The sequence below is a fragment of the Centroberyx affinis genome, unplaced genomic scaffold (assembly GCF_046629955.1).
Source record: "Centroberyx affinis isolate AG114_WGS23_722 - 3 ecotype Tasmania unplaced genomic scaffold, CSIRO-AGI_Caff_v1 ptg004575l_1, whole genome shotgun sequence".
NCBI classification, from domain to species: domain Eukaryota; kingdom Metazoa; phylum Chordata; class Actinopteri; order Beryciformes; family Berycidae; genus Centroberyx; species Centroberyx affinis.
In genome coordinates this window covers 1-14,796 of record NW_027282198.1, presented here as the reverse complement: position 1 = coordinate 14,796, position 14,796 = coordinate 1, and the positions used below count along the sequence as shown (strand labels likewise).

General features: G+C 42.1%; 1 protein-coding gene across 1 annotated transcript; it reads right to left on the bottom strand.

The window, feature by feature from the left end:
- Window positions 1-246: 246 nt before the first annotated feature.
- LOC139665419 (transcription factor ETV6-like) lies at window positions 247-14,521 on the bottom strand. Its single transcript, XM_071544425.1, has 6 exons — window positions 14,363-14,521; window positions 7,478-7,612; window positions 3,948-4,535; window positions 3,209-3,351; window positions 2,240-2,340; window positions 247-904 (listed from the first exon to the last, which is right to left on the bottom strand). The coding sequence occupies exons 1-6, from the start codon at window positions 14,424-14,426 to the stop codon at window positions 802-804; spliced, it is 1,134 nt and encodes a 377-aa protein (XP_071400526.1). The 5' UTR covers window positions 14,427-14,521; the 3' UTR covers window positions 247-801.
- Window positions 14,522-14,796: the final 275 nt, after the last annotated feature.

Below are 14,796 nucleotides of genomic sequence, written 5' to 3'. Positions count from 1 at the left end.
ATTTTTTATACATATAAATCACGCTGTAATGACTTGGGTGTTGAACTGTGGAACTGGAGAGCTTCTGCTGCTGGTCCTCTTCCTCCAAAACTAGTCCAGTATTGCCATCATGTGGATCTTTTTTGTATTTCAGCAAACATTTTCCACCCAGAAGTGACATGAAACATTTAACATCTGGGAGTAAAAGAGTAAAAAAACTCTAAAACAAACATGTTAAATTGTTTCTTTCATGTAATATACTGTAATATTTCAAGAATATACTTTTTAATGAAGCAACTCTGCACTACACAAGAGCGTACAATTTGATCAAAAAGGTTTATTCCATGGTGAAAACATTCCTGCCACACACACCCCAACTCTTACTTTCACAATTGGCGAAATCCCATAGTATATAATGCATGTGGGGAGAAGAAAAAACAATCATCAAAAAAGTGACATAAGCACAAAGTGATTGGCTTTTGCAGTTCATTCAAAAAAAAAAAAAAAAAAAAAAAAAGGGAGAAAGGGAATGTGTTACCAAACGCCTCGAAAGAGTTCTACCTCCCAACTTCTCCTTTAAGCTCCATCCGTCAGGAGATAGAAACAGTTGATGCAGTTTTGTTTTTTTTGAGGAAAATAAAGTCTTAATAAAGTCTTAAAGGCAATCTGGAGAGAGCGGGAGCGTCTCTGTTTGGGTCGGACTGAGCGAATCGTCCATGCGCTCCGGTTTTCACGACGATTGTTCAAGCTGCGTCTGAAGGCATCGGCGGCTGTAGTAGTCGGTCGCGGGTCGGACTCGTTTTTTTTTTTTCCCAGAGTTCCTCAGCACTCCTCTTTGATGTAGATTTGTTCGTCTGTGTCGGACTCCAGGTGCTCCAGCCGGTCCGTCTGTCCGTTCATGATCTCGTCGGGGGTTTTCATGAACCTGGAACAGACAAGGGAAGCGGTTCGGTCATGAGTGCGAGTCCTAGAACCAGAGGTGTGACCGAGTCAGCTTTGCTCGAGTCCCGAGTCAGTCTCAAGTCTTGAGGCACAAGTCTCAAGTCAAGTCCCAAGTCTAAATGTAGATTACCAAGTCAAGTGCAAGTCATTAACATCAAGTCTCAAGTCTAAATGTAGAACAGCAAGTCAAGTCAGAATAAATCAAGAGTCCAGTATCAATTTAATATCTTAAAGAAAACTAAATCTAGGACTTTTCAATGCAATATGGTTTTAATAGGATAAAAACTTGGTAAGAGCATCATGAGTTTGATTTCTAGAATCAGTTTCAACTTCAATAAATTCAATCATTCCATACAAATTCAGAAAACAGAATTTAAATTCAGTCGTCTGCTGGAACAAATCTCATCACTTTCAATCTGAGTCATTTACACAAACACAAGATCTCAAGTCAAGACTTTAGAAACCTTTTCAAGTCATCAGAGTACAAGTCAGAGTCAAGTCCCAAGTCACCAGAACCCAAGTCCAGTCTCAAGTCTGCTCTTCATGCATCAAGTCAAGTCTCAAGCTATTAAAAGTGTGACTTGAGTCTGACTGGAGTCCAAATCATGTGACTCGAGTCCCTATCTCTGCCTATAACTGAGAGCAAAAGTGTTTCTTGAAAAAGTTCTTTAAAGGAAAAATCCACTTTCAGAAACTCTTACAGTTATATTTCATCAGTTTGTGATGTTCAATTAATTCCAGGAGTTATTTAGTGATGAAGTGTCGTAATTTATTCTGGTGAACCCACTTTCCCTCAACCTGCCTCGTCTACTTCTACTGCAGTTAGTGATTTACTACATTTCCCAGAATGCCTTTCAACAAGCTCCAGAAAAGAGCCGTTAATGTATTGTTTTCAATTAAAAGGTCAGCATTTGTGCAACTGAACATCTTGAAAGTGCGATCATTCAGTTGTGGGTTTTACGAGTCTCTGATCGCAGCTGCTTCCCTTCCTCAACCTCAACCTGTCTCTCTGCTGCAGTGCATTCTGGTCTCTCTCCTGCTCCTGTGGTGGAGAAACTGGTCTCTCTCCTCTTCTCTGATGGATCTCTCCCTGTATGACTGTTGAACGTCTCTTGGTGCAAAATGGCGGCTCTAGAAAGAAGCCCTCGCTCTTTGATCCTGAGGGACTGACACCAAAACCTGACGTTTACCGCTGAGGTTTTACATCCTGAAACATTTTCTCATATCAGACTCCACTGGAGCTGCTGAGCAGAACATCAGTAGCTGATATTTTTTTACCAGTGTTTCAGGGCTTCAGGGGGATTTTTAGCTGATGTACCTGAACAGGAGTCTTTGTCCCGGCTCTTTCCTGATAATGTTCAGTTTGTAGTAGTGTCTCAGTGCTCGCGACATCTTCTCGTACGTCATATTGGTCCTGTTCTGTGAGAGGGAATAGAACAAGAGTGTCATTAATAATAATAATAATAATATGATGCTTTATTGACCTCCAAAGGGAAAATTCTCTTTTCTCGAATACAAATACAAATCTTTATTGTCCACAATGTGGAAATTTGCCTTTGGCTTCACCGTAAAAAAGACATGACATAAAAAATTATACATACAACAATACATGCATCAAGCAGAAAATAAATACAGTAAATAAATAAATAAAAATAGTGAGCAAAACTGCAATAAAAGTCTCAGGAGCAGCCACCTGTATCTGCCAACCTACATTACCTAGTTTCATTTCGGACCTTAATCACACTTGGGACAAAAGATTTCTTGTCTTATATTCTTAATAGCTAGTGATGAGACGAAACATCGAAATTCAATATATCTCAATACAAAAATGTGCCAATCCGTATGTTGTGTCAGGAACATGAATGGTGATATCAGCTCCATGTTATTCTGCTGTCAGGAACATGAATGGTGATATCAGCTCCATGTTATTCTGCTGTCAGGAACATGAATGGTGATATCAGCTCCATGTTATTCTGCTGTAGTAATCACTAATGAGACTCTTGACCATCACAGTTTCACAAGCTCTCCATCCAAATTATATTATTGTCACTTTGTAATGACGTTTTTAAATTGTTGTTTACATTCTAGCAGCCAATGGCATCGCTGGAAAGATTTGAGTCTCAGAAATAAACAGAATTCTGCACAGTCAGACTTTGTTGTCACTGAACTTTTATTGATCACATTGTATCCTGGTTGTATTGGATCCTGAACCTCAGATCACGTATCTAAGGACTTGTTGAAGGACGGTTTCCCCAACATGGCGTCCCAGCAGGAAGAGTGTGTTTACCTTGTGGTTGCCCCAGAGCCTGGCCAGGCCGTTGGGGTCCATGATGCGGAAGACTTTGCTCTCTGGATCCTCCCAGCGGATGTAGTTCTCGTACCGGCTGTCTGACAGGAGCTGGTAGACGTAATCCCACAGCAGCCTGCAGTCTGTGAGACAGGAAATCGGATACATCAGTCACTATAGTGATCAATTCAGATACGTCAGTCACTAGTGATTGGTTCAGATACGTCAGTCACTATAGTGATCGGTTCAGATACGTCGGTCACTAGTGATCGGTTCAGATACGTCAGTCACTATAGTGATCAATTCAGATACGTCAGTCACTATAGTGATCAATTCAGATATGTCAGTCACTATAGTGATCGGTTCAGATACGTCGGTCACTAGTGATCGGCTCAGATACGTCGGTCACTAGAGATCAATTCAGATACGTCGTCACTAGTGATCGGTTCAGATACGTCGGTCTCTAGTGATTGATTCAGATACGTTGGTCACTATAGTGATCGGTTCAGATACGTCGGTCACTATAGTGATTGGTTCAAATGTGTCAGTCACTAGTGATTGGTTCAGATATATCGGTCACTAGTGATTGGTTCGGGAAAAATCAACCCCCCCACACAGAAAACGGCTAACGAGGAGGAAATCTCAGCTGAATAATGGAGTGGAACCAGATGGCTGAAGATCAGACTAGCACAGCAGCTAGTCTGATCTAACCTTTAACCTCATCAGGACTAAAGCTCACCTGCTATCCGCCCGATGGGCATGGTCTGCTCCTCTGGAGGAGAGACAGGCATGATGACGTGGTTCCTGTAGAGCGCCTCCTCCTGCTGCAGCAGGTGTTGCTGCTGCAGCGCCAGCTGATGGTGCGGGTGGACTTTCCCCTCGCGCCCGTTCTCCAGCGACGGCTGGGCCGGCGGCGCCCCCCGGCCGTGCCTGAAGTCCCCGGCGGCCCCCCCGCCGCTCCGGCCGGGGCTGAGCAGCAGAGGGTGCATGATGGCGCTGGGCATGAGCTGGATGACGCGCGGCGGGACGGGCTCCTGGCCCCCGGGGCTGCCGGGGCACGGCGCCTCTCGCGCCGCGGCGCAGTGGCCGTTCGGGGCGGCCGGAGACACGGACAGAGGGTACATGTCGTCCGGCAGGTGGTGGTTGGAGTCGGGCAGCTGGGAGGACGCCTGCAGCGGGTCCTCGTTGCCCGGCCGGGGGTGGTTGGGCTCTGGAGGGGAGCGGCGGGGGGCCGGGTGGTGGGGCGAGCGGGAGCGGTGCCGCAGCTCGATGGTTGGCGGGTGCTGGGGGAGGGACTCCGTACCACGTGGGGCCCGCCGTACCGTTTCTGACAGGACAAACATACGCCATGTTATACATATATATCTGAAATATACAACTTTTTATACATTGAAACAATAAATAAATAGGATATTTTCTACATTATCAAGAGTGTGTTCAGGCCCAAATCCCCCTGTTTGCCTAAATTGGCTTTTCAAATGATGTTTTGGACATTGTGGGACATAAAACCATTTCCTGTGGGTGTGCCTTGTGGGCGGGGCCAGTGGTGAGCTGACTGTGGCTATCAAGGTGCGGCTAGCGGCCGCAGAGCAGGAAGTCACAACAACAATAACAAGCAAACATGCAGCTGGCAACACCGGTTTTGGACACGGTGAACACTGGTGTTGCTTTTCCACACCGGTTCCACCTGGAGGAGATGAAACTCCTGGACATCAGACTGTTAGCCGCTCTGCTGCAGCTTCTATGTGACGAGCTAGCGGTACAGATCTGTCTGTCAGGCATCCAGGTAGTAAAATGTCCAAAAAAATACAAACAAAATCCACCGGATGAGCTGAAGACATTTTGCCACTCAGAGGTTTCCTCAGTTTTTAGGTCCAGTAGATTTTGGTTTTATTTTTTTGGACATTACCCCACAGAGTTCGTCAGACAGCACAAGATGAGGGACGAGTGGGACGTCCTGCTGGATCAGTTGGCAAATGGACCTTTGTCACATCTCTCTCTTATGTCAACTATCCAATGGAGCAGAGACGGCAAAAAATAAAAAATAAAATAATCTTTAAATAATAATAATAACTTTATTTATACAGCACCTTTAAAAATAGAGTTTACAAAGTGCTTTGACAGTCAAAATAAAAGCAGAATACACAAAATGAATTTTAAAAAAAATAATGGAACAATGAGAAACAGGAATTAAGTGATGAGTGAACTGTGGAGGAAGAGGGCAGGACCTGAAATACTTTGCTGACTCAAGGCAAAAATTTGCATATTAAATATTTTTCCAAGTACCATTGCTGTTATTCACCTAACTGTGCTGTGATTTGTCCTCACTGCCAGTAAATTCTACACTGCTCATTACTGTAAACTCCCTGGATCTGTGGACCTTTAACACACAGGAAAAACCACTAGGTGTCACTGAAGTCCAATAGAAAATCTGCTCATTCTGATCATGTAATCTGAGAAGAGTCTGAGGCAGATGTCTTTGTTTGGGTTTGGAAGAAGCATCTTAAACCTAATGGTACACTGCAGAGGAGTCAACTTTGCTTGAGTGCCAAGTCAGTCTCAAGTCTTTAGGCACAAGTCTCAAGTCAAGTCCCAAGTCTAAATGTAGATTACCAAGTCAAGTCGATGTCATTAAAGTCAAGTCTCAAGTCTAAATGTAGAACAGCAAGTCAAGTCAGAACAAATCAAGAGTCCAGAACCAATTTAATTCTTAAAGAAAACTAAATATCTAGGACTTTTCAATGCAATATGGTTTTAATAGGATAAAAACTTGGTAAGAACATCATGAGTTTGATTTCTATAATCAGTTTCAACTTCAATAAATTCAATCATTCCATACAAATTCATAAAACAGAATTTAAATTCATTTACACAAACACAAGATCTCAAGTCAGAGAGTCAAGTCCCAAGTCACCAGAACCCAAGTCAAGTCAAGTCTCAAGTCTTCTCTTCATTCATATCTTGACACTTTTCTACTTTTAAGTGTCAGTTCCTACTTTTTGACTCGGCCTGCTTCCTTCATTCACAGCAGGTGGATTGTAAAAAAAAAAAAAACCAAACACGTTTTCTAATTCCCGTCTATAAACTGTCTCTCAAAACAAGGAAGACAGGCAGCAGTACGAGTCGTTATCGGCCGGCCGATCACTTCCCCTGCAGTAAACCCCGGGGCAGATAAGGCCGTCCTGTCACGCCGCTTGTTTAAATAAAGCAGCGTTTCCTTGTGGAACAGGTTCAACTGTCAACATGTGACATGTGGAGTGTGCAGCTCGCCGCTCGGCCACGCTCGATTCTCGCTGTGTCATGTTTCTCCAGATCAGAGCCAGAAAACGGTCTCGGGTATTTTCACCGAGCGTCAAGGTTACTTCCCTGATGAGACGGATGCCAAGTGAGGAATGTTTCTACTGTTGAAGCTACAAAGAGACGAGCCCTGCTTGATTTATTGACAAGAAGTGTACTCTGCCCTTTAATGTCTTTCGCAACAAACAAAAAGATTATCTTAAAGAGATAATCTGCAAAGAGTCGATTCTGGATTCCACCACGCCGATCCTGAGAATCGATTCTACTAGTAAACAGAATCATCTGCGAACTCAACTCCAAACTCTGGAATCAAAGAAATTGTTTTAAAACAAATTTGTAATTGAATTCATTGTGATTTTGGCCTGTCTATACTAATCTGTGTTCAATTGCCTCGGTCTGATCTATTTCACAAGAAGTGAAATACATCACTGTTTGATTGACAGGCGATCTCTCAGTTTAGCGCCAAAGATGGAGACTAAAGAAAAACAACCAACAACAATCTCGAGGATTACAACTTTAAATCAGTTTGGGTCAAACACGTTAAATTAAATTAACTGCAAGAACAAAATCTCCCCTAAAAATTATATGAAATCTTCCTCAACAACTTGACTTATTAATGAAACTGTCTCTCCATCATTGCCTGATGAATCCTGAAAATATACAGTACTGTGCAAAAGTCTTAGGCATATGTCAAAGAAATCCATGAAGCAAAGATGCTTTCAAAACTAATGAAATGAAAAGTTTCTGAATATCAAAAATTTACAATAAACAGCAGTCTCCTGACACACTATTACAGAAAACAAATAAACATCTAAGACTTCTAAGAAATTTATATAAAAAATCTCTCGTCTCTTTCTCTCCATCTCCTCCTTTGTGATCGGTATAGATTTGATAGGGAAATCGATAAGGGATAATGGCTTTTACCTGGATTCACCTCATTATTGTACTTTGTGTTTTTCTCCCCAGACTGACCTTCAAGTTTGAGGTGCTGCAGCGCGCTCTCCGGCAGCGAGTGGAAGGAGTTCCCGGGGAAGTAGGCGGAGGGATACGAGACGTGGGGCTTCCTCTGCTTCAGGATGTGCTGCAGCAGCTCGTACAGGACGTCCCCTGCACAGACACAGAGGTCAGAGGTCACCGCACGGCTCCCAGTAGCATTTAACCCCCGGCAGAAAAAAAGGGAAATTAGGTTAGGAGTCAGGTTCAACCTACAAAGACATGAACGGCTCTCTGCTTCCCAGGCAGCAGGGAAAAACTGGAAGATACACTGAACATTTACAGAATATTTACAGAATATATATATATATACTGAATATACACACAACCAGTCAATAGTCTGGACCAACCTGACTGAATGTTCTGTGTTCTTCATTCTCTTAAAGACATTTTGATCTAAAGTCTTCTGCTTAAAGGCTTGAAATGAGTTTCTTAGACAAATATAAATAGTGAAGTTGATCCTATTCATGAATTTCTTTCCAAAGCCTTTGCCTTTCCATCAAGGCAAAGAATCTAAAATATAAGATAGTTTGGATTTGTTTAACACTTTTTTTTGGTCGCTGCATAATTCCATTTGTGTTATTTCATAGTTTTGAGTCTTTACTGTTATTCTAACATGTGAAAAATAGTAAAAATAAAGAAAAATGTGGTGTGTCCAAACTTTTGACTAGTAGTGTATATACGGATAGTGATGGGACGATACTCTCGGAATACGATCCGATACGCGATATGACATTCAGAATTCAATAAAACCACAATGCGATGTAATAAATTAAAGTTCAACAACAACAAATCCTGACTGTATTATGTTTATTTCTGAGACACAAATCTTTCCAGCGATCGTAAAACAACAATTTAAAAATGTCATTACAAAGTGCAAATCCATACAATTTGGATGGAGCGCTTGTGAAACTGTAGGAAATAGGAACTACCGTATTTCCTCTAATAGTGGCCGGTAGTCAATTAAAAGCCGGGTCTCTGATAATGTCCGGGGCCGCGGTCGACACGAACAAATAAAGGCCGGCCCCAAATACAGGCCGGGGAAAAAAACAAAGGAAAAATCAACGGTGGATACCGGTAAACTCCTGGTGCCTGTTATATAATGTAACTGTAGTTTGTAGTAACGTACAAGTGCCACAAGATGGCAGTATGCCACAAGACGGCTCGGCCGGCGGAAGTCTCTGGAGCGTGCCGTCGTCGATTACCGTAATTAACGGTAATGCGTCGCAGTAACAAAAAAACGGCTACCTAACAAACCCCAACAGAAGCAGATCAGAAAACAAGGAGGCTTCGTACTAAAATACTCAAACAGAGGGAATTAGAAATAAAGGCCTGACTCTAATATAAGCTTCCAATAAAGGCCTGGTACCCTCTGCAGTTGAGGTAAATAAAGGCCCGGGCCAATATTAGAGGAAATACGGTAATCCCTAAAAAACACTTAACTGTCCCATCCATGTCTTTTCACTTAGCAGGACAGCAGCTCAGTTCAAGCTCAGTTTGACACTGTAAAATTTGGATTTTAAAACAAGTAAAAGTAAAAAAAATCTAAATGTAAACTCGCAGACGCAGACAGAAGTGAATGTGTCTGTAACTCTACATGACGCCGCAGTTCTCCTTTAAGTCCTCATACAGCAGCCTCCAGGCACCAAGCCCTGAGCGGGACGTTTACTCGTATGATTAACAGCTGTTTGTTTTACTTTCACACCGACAAGCCGCCGCTTCACGGGACCTGGAGGGGGAAAACACTCGCTCCGTTAACCAGTAACTTCACGGTTAAGTGATCCTGACTGACTGCAACACACACTCATCACACATTATCTTTAAAATGTTTTCTTAAAGGCTTCACCATCACAGCAACGAGGAAATGATTCTCATGAAGGAAGTGATGGTGCACACACACACACACACACACACACACACACACACACACACACACACACACACACACACACACACACACACACACTCTCATGCACACACACAGACACAAACACACCCCTTTCGGTTCTCACTTTCTTGTCCTGTAGCTTCAAGTTTTGCTGTGGGGAAAATTCCCAACTCCTGATGCATTAAACCTGACTCAGATTCTATATTAAAAAGATTTAAAAAAAAAAAACTTCTATGTTCACGATACATGTTTATCGTTAGGAATCACAATCACCTGGAAACCGAACGAACACAAACAAGCCTCCACGCCTCGTCAGTTAGCCATAAACGGATAATGAAACACCTTTTTTGGCATTAAATGAGTCTCATTCAGCTCATTCAGGCCTAAACAAGCAACTTGAGGTCAAAAGAGATCCCAAGGAATAAAGAGAGACATGGCCTGTTGTTATTTCAAAGCAAACTGCTACAAAGGAAAATATGTCACACGGCAAAAAGTGATGGAAACAAAACCCTAATAATTCCCAAAAGACGAAACGCACACAGCGAGAGCCAGGAAATCTGCTCGGTTCCCTAAAATGACGTCGTCTCCGAGGCCGAGGCGGCTGACAGCAACACAGACCCAAACAGAGCTGGGCCAGCTGCATAAAGATAGACCTGGTCTTAGACTTAAATGTGACCTTAAGTCAAACTTGATATAGACACTTACAGTATATTTACCTGTTTATACTACTTCTGGGTTGTTGTAGATCTCTAATGTTTCTGTCTCTAAAGACTCTCTCTCTTCTTCAGGCTCTTTCCAAAAACCAAAGATTTGCCATGTTTTATGAAACAGCTTCAGTATTTAAACTTCCCACGCTGACAGTTAGGCCGACTTGTTGCCATAGCAACAAAGTTCTTAACTCAAGATTAGCCAGGGGGAAGGTGGCTAACTTTCCTACCTCAAAATAAGTCAGTCGTAATATTTAAGTAACAGACAGTCTTAATTAGTCTAGTCCAGTGGTTCTCAACGTGGGGTCCGGGGACCACCAGGGGTCCTTGAGGGAGTTCCAGGGGGTCCCCAGCAAATTGATGAATTGTTACCCTTCAGCATTTCATTTACAAGAAGTTAGAGAATGTAGAAGAATGACTGTTCTGATCATAGTGTCTCTGTTATCTCTCTACCTACAATACAGACAGTCATGGAATTCTGGACAAAATCATATCTAACAGTAAAAATATTCTCAGATTTGGGTCCGAGAGACAAAATCTCATCAAAAAGGGGTCCACGGCCCTAATGTGGACTCAACTAGGCGTCCTTGATATGAAAAAGGTTGAGAATCACTGGTCTAGTCCAACCTGAGAATCTAAGACCAGTGTAAGGCTTGGACTAGTCTTAAACTAGCTTTATGCAACTGGATCCTGGTCTTAGATTCTCAGGTTGGACTCGGCTAATTAAGACTGTCTGCTACCTAAATATTAAGACTGACTTATTTTGAGGTAGGAAAGATAGCCACCTTCCCCCTGGCTAATCTTGAGTTAAGAATTTTGTTGCTATGGCAACAAGTCGGCCTAACTGTCAGCGTGTGAAGTTTAAATACTGAAGCCGTTTCATAAAAGATTGTGCATCTTTGGTTTTTGGAAAGAGCCTGAAGAAGAGAATGAGACAGAAACAACACATCAACATAGAGATCTACAACAATCAAGAAGTAGTAGGAACAGGTAGATATACTGTAAGTGTCTATAGCAAGTTTGACTTAAGGTCACATTTAAGTCTAAGACCAGGTCTATCTTTATACAACTGGCCCCAGGCAGCAGGCAGCAGGCGGAGCGATCACAACAGTTATTGAAATGTAATTAATCAGCATCAGCTTTACCCCCTGCCGACTGATATTTCACTTTTAGATTAAAAACAGATCAAGAACCTGAGCTGCAGATCAACCTGTGATGCATGAAGCCGTCATGCAACATATTTCTAATGTGACGGATCAGCTGTCACATCACAAAACAACTGAAAACAACTAATAGAAAGATGTGTGATGCTTATGACTGGGTTCTACAGTTAAAATACACATTCAAATCCTCATTTTTCATTGTAAAAATTCCAGATTTTTGCCATTTTCTTGTCTGGATTTGAAGATTTTGCTCGGTGTTGAAACTGAAGCATCGCTCTACAACTGCGGATTATTCTTCAAAACAAATACGAATGTGAAATCATAACCTGAGGATCTATGACTGGAGGTAATGTGGGAAATATCATGTGAATCGATACAGAACAACCTCTGCTGCATCATTTTTCCAGAGTTTTTGTCCGATTCCCACAGTTTTCCAGACCTGGAAATGACCAAATATATTTCCCAGACGTTTCCAGACCTGAGCAGGATTTATGTCACTGCCTTATCTTTATATTTCATAATCCCATTCACTCATTATTATCCCATTATTATCCCAAACCGCACCAGAAGACACTGACTGAACATGTGCGGTGAACAGTATTTATAGTTTTTTTATGACCAATTCCCCATTCCCCCTCTCAGGCTTCTTCAAAATAAAAATAAAAAATAAATAAATATAAGTAGATGTACAAGTTTTGTGTATGTGAGTGTCAAGCTATCAACAGTATAACATTGTTTGGCCTATTATCTATAAAACATCTATAGTAAAACATTTACATAATTAAGCTGGGTTAATTAAGTAGTAAATGTATAACTGTAGTACACAGTCCATGGTAAAAGATATCGGTAACATATTAAGATCATCCTAGGTATTACTTATTGACAGAAACACGGTAAAGTACAACAATAATAAAGGCAAAATAAATAAATATATTAAAAAAAAAAAGGAAGAAGGGGGGTATAATAATGCAAAGTATTTCATATACATGCACACATCAGATCTGTTTTTATTCTAAAATGCAAATCCATCCCTCTGCCTGTATGCCGTGTGGAAAATGCTTTGCGTATTATTTTTTAATGCGTGCGCTCGCTCCCCGTGCGTCTGGCCCCTGGTGTTGCCGGGGCGACAGTTGAGGTCGGTTTGCACTTCCTGATCAACCGTCTCCTACTTCCTCTACCAGACGACAAAAGGCAGCAGCCTCACCGCAGCAGCTGCCTGACGCTCCGCTCAGCTTATTGATTATCACTGTACAGGGCGCGGTGCTGCCGTAAACACATCGATTCAGACCCTGCGGCGGGCGAGGCTTGTATGTATATAAATAAAAACACTCTTCATATCCGTTTGAATCACAAAGAGCCGCCGCAACAGAGGAGGAGAGTCTCATCCCCGATAACCGAGACGCCGGAGATGAAATTGTGCTGTCGGTGTGGTCACTGCTTTCTCACAGATGTTCATTTATCAAGTATTTTTTACAACTGTGACTCATCCACTAGGGCTGCAACCCTAACGATTATTGTCATTATCGATTATTTTTTTCGATTAATCGATCAGTCATTTAGTCTATAAAGTGTCAAAAATAATGAGAAATGCCCATCTCAGTTCCCGGAGTCCAAAGTGATTCTTCAGTCTGACCAGCAGCCAAAAAAAAAACACAAAGGATTCATTTAATAATGAGATGAAACAGAGAAAAGCAGCAAATCTTAAGTGTTTGTGAAGCTGCAACCAGCAAATGTTTGGTGTTTTTACTCAGAAATGACAAAAGCTATTAATAGAAAATCAAAATTGGAATCTATTATGTTTATGTCAATCGACTAATCGTTTCAGCACTGTCCGTTTTACCGTTTAATTTTGTGCAATCAAGCCATTTTGTGATTTTTCTTCCTAATGTTACATGTCTTATTCAGGTTTCCCACTGCAGTCCAGGTGTTAAATTCCAAGGCTTTTCCATGACTTTCCATAACATAAAGTCGGAGCGTTTTCCAAGACCCCAAAAACTCTTCTTCCTTACTGGTTTTGTTAACGTTGTTTCCCAGTCTGGTTTCCCCTCCAGTCGGGCTGAAAACACGTGAGACGAGCTGGACAACACATCCTGTAAAGTGATCCAACTGCAAAATTCCCAGATATTCCCCCGAATTCTTCAACAGAGAATTCATCCGATTCCCCAGCTTCCCCCCCCGTCTGGAATTTGTGGTTTCTTGGATAAATAGCTTTCATATATGTGGCTGAAATATGAACAGCACATCTACTGTCACAGTAATCCTACAGAATGATGTAAGAAATAGAAATGGGTCTTCTTCGCTTTTGGAGGCCTATGGAAGAATCAATGTAATTTTTGTTTTTTTTATGTGAATATGTTTTGATTTGTAGAAGTAAAACATGAAGAATAACTGGTAACACTTTACAATAAGGGTCACTAAGTTAAGGGTTAGTTAATGCTTAATAAGCATTAACTAACCCTTAATTAACAGTTAAACTATGTGTCTGGTAATCATTTACTAATGGTGTTCATGTTAGCTAAGATATTAATTTCTACATTATCTAATAGTCATCTTTATAAACTATTAAATAATGTATAAATTAATACCTTAGTTCAGTGGTTCTCAAAGTGGGGTCTGGGGACCCCCAGGGGTCCTTGAGGGGGTTCCAGGGGGTCCCCAGCAAAAAGGGGAATCATTTATTTTCACTATAAGTCCATCCATAAGTAACACAATGACAGATTTTGGTGATGGGTTTCATACACTTTCTGTAATAAAACATCTAAAAGCAAAAATCTTATCAGATGGTGGACCCTGGGACAAAATCTTATCAAGTGGGGGTCCGTGGTCTAATTTGTGTCAGTTTAGGGGTCCTTGACATGAAAAAGTTTGAGAACCACTGTCTTAGTTAACATGAACACCATTAGTAAATTACACATTAGCTAACTTTTAATTAAGGGTTAGTTAATGCTTACTTAGTGACCCTTATTGTAAAGTGTTACAGAATAAACGTAAAATAAATCAATCAAGGTAACTTTTTGAGAGTGTGGATTTCCAGGAACTTCCACGACTTATTCTGAGACGAAAATGAGGAAGAGGAGGAGGAGGAGGATGAGGAGGAAGAGTGTACCGGAGTGGGGGGAGCGGTAGCGGAAGTCCTCCTTGGTGAGCAGCAGCAGCGCCTTGCCGTTCATCTGGAAGGATCCGCTGGTGATCGGCCTCAGGGCGAACTCCCGCTCCGCCCAGCGCAGCCACTGGGCCACGTCCTCCCGGCTCCAGAACACCGGCTGCAACCCTGCACCGAGGAAAAGAGAGGAGAAGAAGAAGAGGAGGAAAGAGGAGAGGGAGGAGAAGAGGGGGCGGAAAGGAGGGGGGGAAGCGGGGAATGGGTTTGGAGAAGAAGCAGCAAAACAGAAAGGAAGAAAGACGGATGAGATCGGTGGTGAAGAAGAAGAAGAAGAAGAAGAAGTGAGATGGGGGGGTTGGGGAGGGGAAGGAAGGAAGAAAGGAGGAAAGACAGGAAGGAGGGGAGGGGAGGGGAGGAGAGGAAAGGAGAGGAGGAGG